General features: G+C 43.8%; 1 protein-coding gene across 5 annotated transcripts in view; it reads left to right on the top strand.

Annotated features, from left to right (window-relative positions):
• The window catches only part of LOC115150301 (plasma membrane calcium-transporting ATPase 1), a 148,398-nt gene that overhangs the window by 35,214 nt on the left and 99,352 nt on the right, over positions 1-13,832 (top strand). For all 5 annotated transcript variants that reach the window (XM_029693438.1, XM_029693433.1, XM_029693440.1 and 2 more), the window contains exon 2: positions 11,596-12,096. In XM_029693438.1, coding sequence (XP_029549298.1) covers positions 11,901-12,096 — 196 coding nt within the window. In that variant the 5' untranslated portion in view covers positions 11,596-11,900. The remainder of the gene's footprint in view (positions 1-11,595; positions 12,097-13,832) is intronic.

Raw genomic sequence — 13,832 nt, 5'->3', positions numbered from 1 at the left:
GGATTTTGATAATTAGCGGGTATCAGCCTAAATCTGCTCTGCATGAATTATTTGGTGTTTTACATTGTACACTGAGGTTTTTTTCTGAACTCAGTCTCATTTTGGTGTTTGTCCAGGTTTGTGAATTCCTGGTTGTTGAGCAGACCCCAGACCTCACAAACATAAAGGGCAATGGGTTCTATAACTGATTCAAGTCTTTTTTTTAGCCAGATCATAATGTTCCTTTTGATGGCATAAAATGCGACTGCAGATAGTGTGTCTCCTGCATTCCAGCCTTCTGCATCTGCAACAGAGCGGAAGGAGGGAGAGACAGAGAAGAGACTGAACAAATTAGGGATGGAAAGGGAAAGGGAGAGAGGGACTACTCTGGCTGGTGCGTGTCTGTGTGTGTACCCTGTTCTGTTGTGGCCTTTCGTTGGTAAAGAGCAGCAGCTGGTCTGCTCATTAGAACAGAGGCAGCACAGTACTGCATTCACAAACATATCCAGCGTGTTAACATGTTGGCTGAGCTGTGATTATATTATCATCTAGGTTTTTATATGAACTTATATCTAGAACTAGGGGACATTGTATTAAAATGCAAAACATTAGTTTATTGATTAACACATACAAGGATTCCCCCTTCTCTCTCTCTCTCTCTCTCGCTCTCTCTCTCTTTCTCTTTACTCTGTATTCTAGGGCTGTGTGGTGTGTTGCAAGGTTGTAGTGAAACAGGTTCTTTGAGAAGAGGCTGATTTACCTATGACCTTATGGAGTCTGGCCAAATGTGTAATATTTTAAGTGTTCGTTATATTAATTCATCTCTGAAATCATGATTCACATGTGTATACACACCATACTGTGTGTGTCTTTGCTGGCTCAGCTCCCATGGGAGGGATCAGTCATTAATAGTTTGGGGGGGAACAGCAAGCTATGCCACGAGGTGCTGGAACTGGAAGGCTGATTGGTCTGTGGCTGGAAAAGTCACTGTCTAGGGTGTGGCCACAGCACTTTTGCTTAGTGGGAGGGAGTTTGGTGCAGTGTTTGTGCGTGAGTTGTGTAGGAGTGGGGGGTTGCTATTGGGTTGTGTCTGAGTGTTTTGAGAGAGAGGGAGAGACTACAGTAGCAAGTGTTTCTAGGGAAGGCTGCGCAGTCACTGCTTTAGTATGCAAGACAGGTGTGTCTGCAGAGGCAGGGAAAGAGTGGAGAGGCACGGAGGAAAGAGGGAGGAATGAGAGAGAGAGGGAAAGGGGGCAGGGAGGTGAGGAGGAGCCTTCTAATCTCCTCTCTCATTCTCTTTCCCCTTCTCTCATCCCTCTCTTCTCTCCATCTCCGAGCTCCCTTTTCCACATCATTAGAATACAAAGCCAGCTCTTGCTTCTCTTTTGAGCTTCTAACCTCTCCTTTCCTCTCCTTTCCTCTTATATAAGGCGCTTTATTAGCATGGGAAACCTATGTTTACATTGCCAAAGCAAGTCAAATAGATAATAAACAAAACTGAAATAAACAGTAATAAATTAACAGTAAACATTACACTCACAAAAGTTCCAAAGGAATATACATTTCAAATGTCATTATAATGGCTATATACAGTGTTGTAACGATGTGCAGATATTTAAAGTAGAAATGGGAAAATAAACATAAATATGGGTTGTATTTACAATGGTGTTTGTTCTTCACAGGTTGCCCTTTTCTTGTGGCAACAGGTCACACATCTGCCTGCTCTTTCTCCCTCTTTCTATTTACCAGTGTTTGTCATCTGTTCACCCCCGTCTAATACCCTGACTGCTGATGGGTGGACAGAAGGTGTGTGTGTGTGTGTGTGCATGTGTGTGTGTGTGTAGTGGGTTGTGGATTAATGATATCTCAGCTTGTCATTGTTGAGCAGTAGCTGAGGTCAGGATATGGGGAGGAGGAGATGTAGCAGAGCGGGTGGAGTAGAGGAGGGAAGAGGGGTGAAGGAAAGGAGGGGGAGGAAGAGAGGTGATAGGGGGCTGGTTAGGAATTATCGACCGTTCCTCCCTCTACCCATCCCTCCATCTCGCTGATGCACTGACTCCAAAGGCTTTTAAAAAAGAAAATCCTCTCTCCATCACCGACCCAGCAACAGTTGCTAACCCTGTGTTACTCCTGAGAGCTGCTCACAGGTTGCTGGTGTTGCTGCACTCCTCTTTTCTCTTTGCTCTCTTTTCTCTCTTCTTTTTTCTGTCTGTTTGTTTTCTATCTGACAGAAGGGTTCTGCTAGCGGTTAAGAGCGTTGGGCCAGTAACCAAAAGGTCACTGGTCGAATCCCCAAGCCGACTAGGTAAAAAAATCTGTCTGTGCCCTTGAGCAAAGTACTTAACCCTAAGTCACTCTGGATAAGAGCGTCTGCTAAATGATTCAAATGTAAAAATGATTAGGATGTTTGTTTCATAGACTGGTTCTAGATTCAAGCAGTGATAGTCTGCTGTTATCTGTAATATGATGTCAGTTCATAGCAGTATATTTGTGTTTTCTTTTACTGATGGTGGTAAACTAGGTCAAAAACACTGGGCACAAGGTTCTTACAAGGTGCTTAAGGTACTCGAATTTGGAACTCTGAAATTCATGTACTGGAATACCTTGAAAATTTGACGTTTTCTCAAGTTGGTACTTGAAAAGTACTTGAATTAAAATGAGAGGAGAACATAAAATGATCAAATATGAAAAACATTACAAAAATGTATTGGTCTTCCAAATTTCATTTTCAGGTATACTACAGAGTTTTATTTCCTCACGTGTTTCGCGCTCTGGTTGCCAGGTGAGCTTGCTCATTCCACCCACACTGGCACTCAGCCAGGCAGGTACAGAACTGACTGATTAGACTCCGCCAAACATCCCAGCGATAACTAAAATGCTGGGCAAATGTAGATCTAATCCTGCCTGGCAGGATATTGATGTTTATGAATGTGTTTTGCCAGACCCAACCAGGGATGTAGTGGAGGGTAAACGCCATTTACGCACCTTTTTATTTGTAAAATAGAGTTTACTTACCTTTTTTATTTTGTTAATGATCATTTACTCACTTATTGCGTTCTCAGTGTTGGTCAACACTCAGAAAGATTCTTGATCTGAGTTCTAATTGCGCCTACCTCTGAGAATGAGTGGAATCATGAGTGATTCATGTATGCTCGTTATGTTCGCCTGCTACCCGGGAATTGCCTTTTTAGCAGCGCATTCATTCACCACTCTGTCCAAAGGGAAACTCCGCCTACGACAGGCCGAGAGGTGAAACAAACTACCTCAGCCCAGACCTGTAGTGGCAAGTGGCAGAGCGAATGCCGCTGAATTTTTTAAAAACATTCCTCGACTCATGCTGTGTCAACAGACATCCCCTTAACAAAAAAACCCTGACTCTCGGAGAATGAGTGTACAACTGGTAAATTGTCACTGATATTTCAGTCAGATGTCCAGGTATTTGGTTGTGGCGATATACTGCCTTCTGGTGGCGACTAGAAGCAATTGCATAATAGGAACTATTACAAATTGATGGTCCTTGAAAATAAATATTAGTGCTGGAAAAAGTACTTGAAAATCCTTGAATTTGGCTTGCCACTGTCTATTCTATACGGACCCTGTGAAAATTTTGATACATTTTTTTTATCCTGCTTTTTGAACCTTTAAAGTTTTGTATCAATGAGATGTGAGCTTTTTTTCTTACTCATAAATGTTTTGTACCTCTACATATTCAGAGTGTGATAGCTCATTGTGATATCTCTATGCCAGGGGTTATGACACGTTATGATGCCTGAAATCAAGCGTTACCACCATATAACCAGGCAGCTATGTCCTGTCAGTGTCCTCTGTTGTCCTGTGAAAGGCTAGAATAGAAGGTCAGTGTGAATATAGAATGGGTTTACTTGGTGCTGCTGCTGCTTGGTTCACTGCCAACAAAACTCTCCACAACACTTTGTATTGAAGAGGCCTAATACCAGAGGAAGTCAAATGAGAGATTAGTGAAATGGGAGTAGTAGTGTGTAACTGGGGAGTCACTAACCTTATATGCACTTGACTTTCACTTAACACACACTGCTTATTCTATTTTATTTATATGTACAGCACAGGAGGCTGCTGAGGGGAGGACGGCTCATAATAATGTCTGGAACGAAGCAAATGGAAACCATGTGTTTTTGGTTTTTGATACCATTCCATAAATTCCGCTCCAGCTATTACCACAAGCCTGTCCTCCCCAATTAAGGTGCCACCAACCTCCTGTGAAGTACTGTAGTAATACAGTAATGCTGTGTGTGTGTGTGTGTGTGTGTGTGTGTGTGTGTGTGTGTGTGTGTGTACTTTGGGTAATTTAATAGCTTTTTGCTCTAATAGCCGTAAGCCTATTTGGTCTTGGTGCAGACATAGTTAACACACACACAGAGAGATCTCGCCCGAGGCACAGTGGCCATGAATTTCTTCCGCTGGGCGATAGTAATCAGAATAAAAGCACAGTGCTTGGTCCAGAATGACAAAGTTCATCTATGAATCAGTTGTCTGCATCCCAAATGGTATTCTATTCCTTTACAGTGTACTTTTTTGGACTAGGTCCCCATAGGGCTCTGTTCAAAAGTAGTGTACTATATATGGCATAGGGTGCCATTTGGGACACATATATTGTCATAGGAACAGATGTCTAACCCAGGGTTTTCCATACTTGGTCCTGTAATGTACAATACTTTCCGAATGCACTGTATGTAGGCTACTGAGCTTGTCTGGCGTTTTCAGCACAGCCATTAAAAACTAAGACACACAAATTAATAAAGAGGGAGCAGGAGGCCAATACAGGGGTTCTTCATTTAAAAGTTTTTAGCTTATGGTAAATTGCGTCATTCTGGCAACAATTACTGACACTGAAATAACGTGCCATAGAATTCTGCAGCACCCTGCAAGCTGTGCTGCAGTACGCCACAACTTTTAAAGGAAGAACCACTGTATATTCTAAACAGAAGAAAAAAAAACATTCCCTGGTCGTTCCTCCTCCCGCTGCTCGTTGAGGGTAATAGGCTACGACAGAGGTCAGCAACCTTTACCATTTGGAGTGGCAAGTTATCGTACCATTTCTACTGATCTGCTTGCTGATGATTCATCTACTGACGATTTTCATATGAACATTTTCATGAAACCCGTTTCACTTCAGTTATGATAGTCTTCATATTTCAAAATACATTTGATGTGGTTAATCCAAATTATATCTAAATGAAAATGATAAAAAAAATCTAAAAGTAACTTCTAGTGCCAATATGTAAAAATAGCCTACCTAAAGCCAACAAATAACAACATTGCAGCCAGCAGGTAGAAAATATCCTGATAAAAATGGTAATATCCTATAAATCACATTGGCTATGCATGGCCTCTCTGCAAGGAACTTGAAAAATGTTATCAAGTATTAAACTTGGTCTGGCCTGATGCTCATGCTAGCAAACTTGCAACATTGTTTAAAATATTCTGGTACCTCAGAGTTTCCTGTAGCAGTGAGCTACAGACAGACACACACAGCCTTAGGCTATTTGCGCAGTCTATTTTATTTTTCAAATAGGTTATGTTGAGAAACTATTGTCATTCTCAATGGATGTAAAAACAGACTTTGTTTACTTGCTGTTTGAAGTGAAGAAAAAAATACTTTGAGAAGCTCCACAGTGATGTTTAGTGAAGACAATCAAAAATAGCATCAGATCCCCAAATGGGCACATTTCTAAGCCTATATTTGCGTGCAGGCCGGGTAGCCTAGGCCTAGTTCAATGCGATGGGGGAGAAAAAGAGGGCGAGAGAGCGGGGTAAAGGGAGAGGAGAGTGAGAAAAAGAGAGGGGGAGAAAGTAGGTGAGAATAAGGAAAGGAGAGAGCAGATTGTGTACCTAGTGTAGATGGTCACATGGCCTTATGGTCTCTCTGCATGTTAAGAGAGAGAGTCTGACTAACTGCTGCACTCCCTCTCTTTCTACTCTACCTATCTTCCTCTCATTCTATCGTTCTTTCTACTTACTGTATCTACCTCTTGTTTTACCTCATCCCTACCTACCCTTTATATGTCTATCTACTCTACCTTTTTTATTCTTCTCCTCTATCCCCCTGTTCTATCCTCCTTTCTACTTACTATATGGACCCTCTTTCACTGCTGTGGACCTCTTCATCCTCTCCCTCTCTATATTCATATCATTCCTCCTCCTTCACCCCCCCTCTCTCTTTTTCTATCCTTCATTTCACTTTCACCCCTCCCTCTCTCTCTCTGTCTCTTTACCTCTCTCTCTGTCTCACTCTGTCTCACCCTCTCTTTCCTCCCTACCCCCCTCCCTCTCCCTCTCTTTCTCTCTCTAGTTGTCAAAGTGGGGCTCTTCAGTAGTCTGGCATTGTATTCTGATTAGAATGTAGTGATAATTACAGTGTAAGAGTGGTGAGTTAAGTGACAACAGGCCTAGTAGCAGAGCAGGGAGGAGAGGTGTGTGAAGTTAATCAAACACCCAGCCACGTTGTTAAAACAGAACATCTTTAAAACACGGGGAAGGTACAGTATAAGGGCTATAGGAGAGCTTTTACAGGTGTGGCCCTGTAGCCATGTCCCTATGTAGTGTGTCTTTCCCAGCTATTTTAACACTCAGCAACAGGACTTTTGACCACAGGGTGTGTGTGTGCGCGTGTGTGTGTGTGTGTGCAGAATGTGTGTGTTGCAGTATAACATGGAGTGTGTTTCCTGTCTCATGCAGGGAGCATATTACCGCCCTCTGCTCTGTTGTTTGTATGGATGAGGAAGTGGATTTAGTTGGCCACCTGCCTTGTATTTGTACTGCTCTCACTTCCTTCGCTCAGAGGGAATTCCTTAGCTAGTAGTAGATAGACACACTCAGCCTGTTCTCTGGCTATTCAATAATCTGCTCTCTCTCTCTCCCATATCCATCTACTTCTAGAAACTAAGGTATGATTTCTGCTCTCTCTCCCTCCATTTCAATTGAAGGGCTTTATTGGCATGGAAAACATATACATTTACATTGCCAAAGCAAGTGAAATAGATAATAAACAAAAGTGACATGAACAATACATGTACTCACAAAAGTTCCAAAAGAATAAAGACATTTCAAATGTAATATGTCTATATACAGTGTTGTAATGATGTGCAAAATAGTTAAAGTACAAAAGGGAAAATTAATAAACATAAATATAGGTTATATTTACAATGGTGTTTGTTCTTCACTGGTTGCCCATTTCTTGTGACAACAGTTCGCAAATCTTGCAAACTGTGGTATTTCACCCAATAGATATGGGAGTTTATCAAAATTGGATTTGTTTTCAAGTTCTTTGTGGGTCTGTGTAATCTGAGGGAAATATATGTCTCTAATATGGTCATACATTGGGCAGTAGGTTAGGAAGTGCAGCTCAGTTTCCACCTCATTTTGTGGGCAGTGTTCACAAAGCCTGTCTTCTCTTGAGAGCCAGGTCTGCCTTCAGTGGCATCTCTCAATAGCAAGGCTATGTTCACTGAGTCTGTACATAGTCAAAGATTTCCTTAATTTTGGGTCAGTCACAGTGGTCAGGTATTCTGCCATTGTGTACTCTCTGTTTAGGGCCTCTCGCGGTCTCTGTCTCTCTCCCCCTCCCTGTTCTCTACTTTCTCCTCTCTTTTCCATCGCTGTGCCATAGGCTATAGTTTGTATGTATTGAATCAGGTCATGTTACTACTAGAACAGTGAGTGTTCTTCAGGGAATCTAGTGCTCCATAAAAAGCAACCATATAGTACTGCAGAATGTTTGACAAAGGTGCACAATAAGTCCGTCAGTAAATGCTCCGGCGCTTAGGCTCATTTCACTAATGAAATGACTATATTGGTAAATTAGCGTCCCAGTTGATTAGCTTGGCTTAATGAGCAGCTAGATCCTCGTCCATCGACGCCAATAAACATTGCTTCTCCTCATAGAGATGTCACCGCTCTGCGGTGGTGTTGTTGTTCTCTCCGGTGATGGATAAAGGATAGTTAATGTGGTTTATAGCAACATGACTGTGAGAAACATGAGGAAGTCGATAAAAGTCATGGTTACAGCTGTCTTTCAGACTGCGTTTTCAAGCCAACATTACCTAAGTACTGTAGAGAGGAAGATGGATGGATGGATGGATGGATGGATGGATGGATGGATGGATGGAGAGGAAGAGGGATGGATGGATGGATGGATGGATGGATGGATGGATGGATGGATGGATGGATGGATGGATGGATGGATGGATGATGGATGGATGGATGGAGAGGAAGAGGGATGGATGGATGGATGGATGGATGGATGGATGGAGAGGAAGCTGGATGGATGGATGGAGAGGAAGCTGGATGGATGGATGGATGGATGGATGGATGGAGAGGAAGAGGGATGGATGGATGGAGAGGAAGAGGGATGGATGGATGGAGAGAAGGGTACAGAGGGAGAGAGCGAGAGTAATACACAGAAAGAGAGAGAAATGGAAACATATAGAAGAAATGGAGATAGGCCAGTGACTAGGGGACATATTGTAGTGTACTGTATGCTGTCTAAAAGCTCTGCTTGGGCCCTTTGCTAATATTGGGAAGCCATTTAGTGGCCTCTAGGCGACTGCTGACATTTCCCAAGTCAATAGATTTTGTTTGGAAACAGTGCAGAGCATGCTCATGTGGCATTTACTCACTGTGACATTTACACACACACACACACACACACACACACACACTAGTTACATCAGGCTAGTACATTTGTAGACCAGATCAGCGATTCCTCTTTTGGCCAGAAGCATTGCTGACAATACCACCATGGAAACTTTAGAGGCAAGGTTGCTTCCCCTCTGTGGAAACGCAAACACACACACACACACACACACACACACACACACACACACACACACACACACACACACACACACAAACACACACTTTATTGGAGAGCAGTATAGATGGGCATCACATGAGGTTGGTGGCATCTTAATTAGGGAGGACAAGCTCGTGGTAAAGGCTGGAGCGGAATCGGTGGAACGGTGTCATACATTAACACATGGTTCCATTTGCTCCATTCTGGCCATTATTTCGAACCGTCCTCCCATCAGCAGCCTCCTGTCTTGGGCATTCAGTTTGAGTGGTAAGCAGTATATAGATTGGGGTTGGTTCATTCTAAGTGAGGAGCAGTAAATTATCATGATGGCTGTTCTCTGACCAGCTGGTTCAGTGAAAGGCCTGAGGAGACAGTGCTTTTCCAGGTCAGCTAGTCATGGTGTTCCAGAGAAGAGGATTTTAATCCAATCTAAGTGTTTTAAATTGTTAAATTCTTGGTCATTTAGCAGACAGTCTTATCCAGAGCAACTTACAGGAGCAATTGCTTAAGGGCATATCGACAGATTTTTCACCTAGTCGGCTCTGAGATTCGAACCAGCAGCCTTTTGGTTACTGGCCCAACGTTCTTCACTGCGAGGCTACCATCACTGTACACTGCAACTAGATTATATATACAAAGTATGTGGACACCCCATTAAATTGCTGTTGCTGACTGGTTTATAAAATCGAGCACACAGCCATGTAATCTCCATAGGCAAACTTTAACAGTAGAATGGCCCGTACTGAAGAGCTCAGTGACTTTCAACGTGGCACTGTCATAGGATGGCACCTTCCAACAAGTCAGGTCATAACATTTCTGCCCTTCTAGATCTGCCCCAGGCAACTGTAAGTGCTGTTATTGTGAAGTGGAAACATCTAGGAGCAACAACGGCTCAGCCTCGAAGTGGTAGGCCACACAAGCTCACAGAACGGGATCGCCGGGTACTGAAGCACGTAGCGTAATACTCACTGCTGAGTTCCAAACTGCATCTGGAAGCAATGTCAGCACAAGATCTGCTCGTCAAGAAGTTCATGAAATGGATTTCCATGGCCGAGCAGCCGCACACAAGCCTAAGATCACCATGCGCAATGCCAAGCGTCGACTTGAGTGGTGTAAAGCTCGCCGCCATTGGAATCTGGAGCAGTGGAAACTCGTTCTCTGGAGTGATGAATCACGCTTCAGTCCGATGGACATATCTGGGTTTGGCAGATGCCTGGAGAACGCTACCTGCCCCAATGCATAGTGCCAACTGTAAAGTTTGGTGGAGGAGGAATAATGGTGTGGGGCTGTTTTTCATGGTTCGGGCTAGGCCCCTTAGTCCCAGTGAAGAGTGATATTTACGCCACAGCATACAATGACATTGTACACGATTCTGCGCATCCAACTTTGTGGCAACAGTTTGGGGAAGGCCTTTTCCTGTTTCAGCATGACAATGCCCCCGTGCACAAAGCGAGGTCCATACAGAAATTTTATTTTGAGATTGGTGTGGAAGAACTTGACTGGCCTGCACAGAGCCCTGACCTCAGCCCCATCAAAATACCTTTGGGATGAATTGGAACACCGACTGCGAGTCAGGCCTAATCACCCAACATCAGTGTCCGACCTCACTAATGCTCTTGCTGCTGGATTGAAGCAAGTCCCCGCAGCAATGTTCCAACATCTAGTGGAATGCTTTCCCAGAAGAGTGGAGGCTGTTATAGCAGCACAGGGGGGACCAACTCTATGTTGATGGCATGAGATGTTCGACGAGTAGGTGTCCACATACTTTTGGTCATGTAGTGTAAATCTGCAACCCTGTCTATGTGACTAAATAAAAATCTAATCATACACCACTTGCCTATATAAATATCCGCTTCTGGCTAATTGTACAGTAGTACTGTAGTACAGGTGTGTGTGTGTGGATGTGTGTGTATTCCCAGCCTGTGTGACAGAGAATGTGAATCCGGAGAGTCACACTCTGACACATCAGCTCTTATCACATAAGCACACATCAAAGGCTGACCTCCATTTGTGGTGTTTAGTGTGTCATGGAGACCCAGAGGAGTGTGACACACACACACACACACACACACACTGGGGGACACACACACGCACACCGGCCCAGAGGAGCGGTCCAGAGCGCTATCTCACATTAGCATAGTATCCTCTTGCCGACACACAGTGCTGTATTAAAACCTGCTATGTTAGACTCTAATACCTCCCATGCAATACCACCTATTATAGCTTCTCTCAACAGCTACACACCACTGATAACTAATCTCTATACCACTGGATCCTGTTGTCCTAGAACCAGGTTGCTATGGTGATTCCCATGGTATCTTTATCCATATAGGGTAAAAGCAGTCACTTTGGGACAGGCAGTTGGATAGACTGACAGCCTGTTAATCTTATACAAACAGAAGGGCCGTGGGTGTCATGGGAGAGTCATATTATCCTAAATACTATATATGTCCGACTGTATGTCCTTAGACTTTTTTTAACTTCAATGCAAAGCATGGCTGTCCTCATGTTCTTTTACAAGAATCCGCTATTATCCGACTTGAGATCTGTGCTTTTGTATTGTCTTTTATTGTTCGTTTTCTCTTCTTTTTTCTCCTTTCCTGCCCTCCACAGAGAATAGTGACCTTGTTGTTCTAACAGGTCATTCCCCAAACCAAACCTCAATTACTAAAATTTGCTCTCATCAGTGTCGCCTCACATTTATTTGAAAACAATGGTCATTTCATTTTACGACTTTTGCAATGTTTAAAAAAAAAAAAATGTTTCCTTGTCTCTTTCTCCTGCAGTTTCGTGCAACAGAAGAAGTGGTCAACGGATCATGTCTCCACTGTTACGTGGAAACTAATGCACTTCCGGGTCCAGATACTCGTCCACTGACCCCACACACTACTTCTACAATACCCACGATTCCTGTCTGCAAAAAAGTAAGGACTTAGGTGTTGAAGCCCTTAGGTGACTTGGACTTCCTTGTTTTACTATTGAACTATTTCAGCACCACTAGCCAGTTCTTAGTTTACAACAGTGATCTTAGAGGGACTGTAGAGGTACTGAGATACAGTCATAGAGAAAAACAAAGAACAACGGAAACAAAATGGCCAACAACACGGCGGACCACCCCTCGGGGAACTCTGTTGCCGATGGCAACCAAGAAGGGGACTTTGGCATCACGGTGATGGATCTCCGGGACCTGATGGAGCTGAGGAGCGGAGAGGCCGTCACCAAGATAGCCGACTCCTACGGAGACGTGCAAGGGCTCTGCCGCAGGCTCAAGACATCACCCATCGAGGGTAAGAGACGTTATACACACACACACTACGCTATCACCACCATTAACCCTGCTGAGTGTTTGTCATGATTATGTCATCGTATAGCTGACCTGTATTGAGCCAGAGTTAGCCTGCTGGTTGTGGGTTGTGCAAAACAGTAGATACCCAGGGCTAAACCACTCTGACAAGACATGGCTGATTGAATCAGTGTGAGCAGCAGAGACATTCAGCCAGAGGGTGAAGGGTTAATTACGGGGGTTAAGTGATGCTGTGTGTCTCTTTCTGTAGGAGAGACCCCTGACCGCACAGCAACTTAACTATCAGGGGCGTCTCAGAGTGGTAACTGATTTTAGAACCAGTTATGCCTTTTAGATCACAATGAATAAGACTACATGGACAGGGGAGACCTGATCCTAGATCAGCACTCATATTCTGAGACGCTTGTTTAATATGGCCCCAGATACTGTACCTTACAGGCTGAAGTACACTACATTACCAAAAGTATGTGGACGCCTGCTCATTGAACATCTCATTCCAAAATCATGGGCATTAATATGGAGTTTTTCCCCCCTTTTGCTACTATAACAGCCTCCACTTTTTTGGGAAGAGATGTTGGAACATTGCTGCGGGAACATTCAGCTACGAGCATCAGGGAGGTCGGGCGCTGATGTTGGGCGATTAGACCTGGCTCGCAGTCGGCATTCCAAATCATCTGAAAGGTGTTTGAAGGGGTTGAGGTCCGGGTTCTCTACCGGCCAGTCAAGTTCTTCCACACTGATCTCGACAAACCATTTCTGTATGGATCTCGCTTTGTGCACGGGGGCATTGTCTTGCTGAAACAGGAAAGGGCCTTCCCCAAACTGTTGCCACAAAGTTGGAAGCACAGAATCATCTAGAATGTCATTGTATTCTATAGCATTAATATTTCCCTTCACTGGAACTAAGGGACCTAGCCCGAACCATGCAAAACAGCCCCAGACAATTATTCCGCCTCCACCAAACTTTACCGTTGGCACTATGCATTGAGGCAGGTAGCGTTCTCCTGGTATCCCCCAAACCCAGATGGTTAAGTTGATTCATCACTCCAGAGAATGCGTTTCCACTCCTCCGGAATCCAACAGCGGCGAGCTCTACACCACTCCAGCCGACACTTGGTATTGCGCATGGTGATCTTAGGCTTGTGTGTGGCTGCTCAGCTACGGCAAACCATTTCATGAAGCTCCTGGCGAACAATTCTTGTCCTGATGTTGCTTCGAGACAGTTTAGAACTACGTAGTGAGTGTTGCAACCAGGGACAGTGGTGATGTTTATGTGCTACACACTTCAGCACTCTGCGGTCCCGTTCTGTGAGCTTGTGTGGCCTACCATTTCGCGGCTTAACCATTGTTGCTCTTAGACGTTTCTGCTTCACAATAACAGCACTTACAGTTGACTGGGGCAGCTCTAGCAGGGCATAATTTTGAAGAACTGACTTGTTGGAAAGATGGCATCCTATGACGGTGCCACGTTGAAAGTATGGGCCATTCTACTGCCAATGTTTGTCTATGGAGATTGCATGGTTGTGTGCTCGATTTTATACACCTTTAAGCAACTTGTGTGGCTGAAATAGCCGAAAAACGAATTTGAAGACGTGTCCACATACTTTTGTATATATGGTGTATATAATATAGCTACTGTATAATATACAGTTGAAGTCGGAAGTTTACATACGCTTAGGTTGGAGTCATTAAAACTCGTTTTTCAACCACTCCACAAAT

The sequence above is a fragment of the Salmo trutta genome, chromosome 16, assembly GCF_901001165.1.
Source record: "Salmo trutta chromosome 16, fSalTru1.1, whole genome shotgun sequence".
In the NCBI taxonomy this organism is placed as follows: domain Eukaryota; kingdom Metazoa; phylum Chordata; class Actinopteri; order Salmoniformes; family Salmonidae; genus Salmo; species Salmo trutta.
Note: the sequence above shows the minus strand (reverse complement) of the source record. Positions and strands in the feature narration are given on the sequence as shown.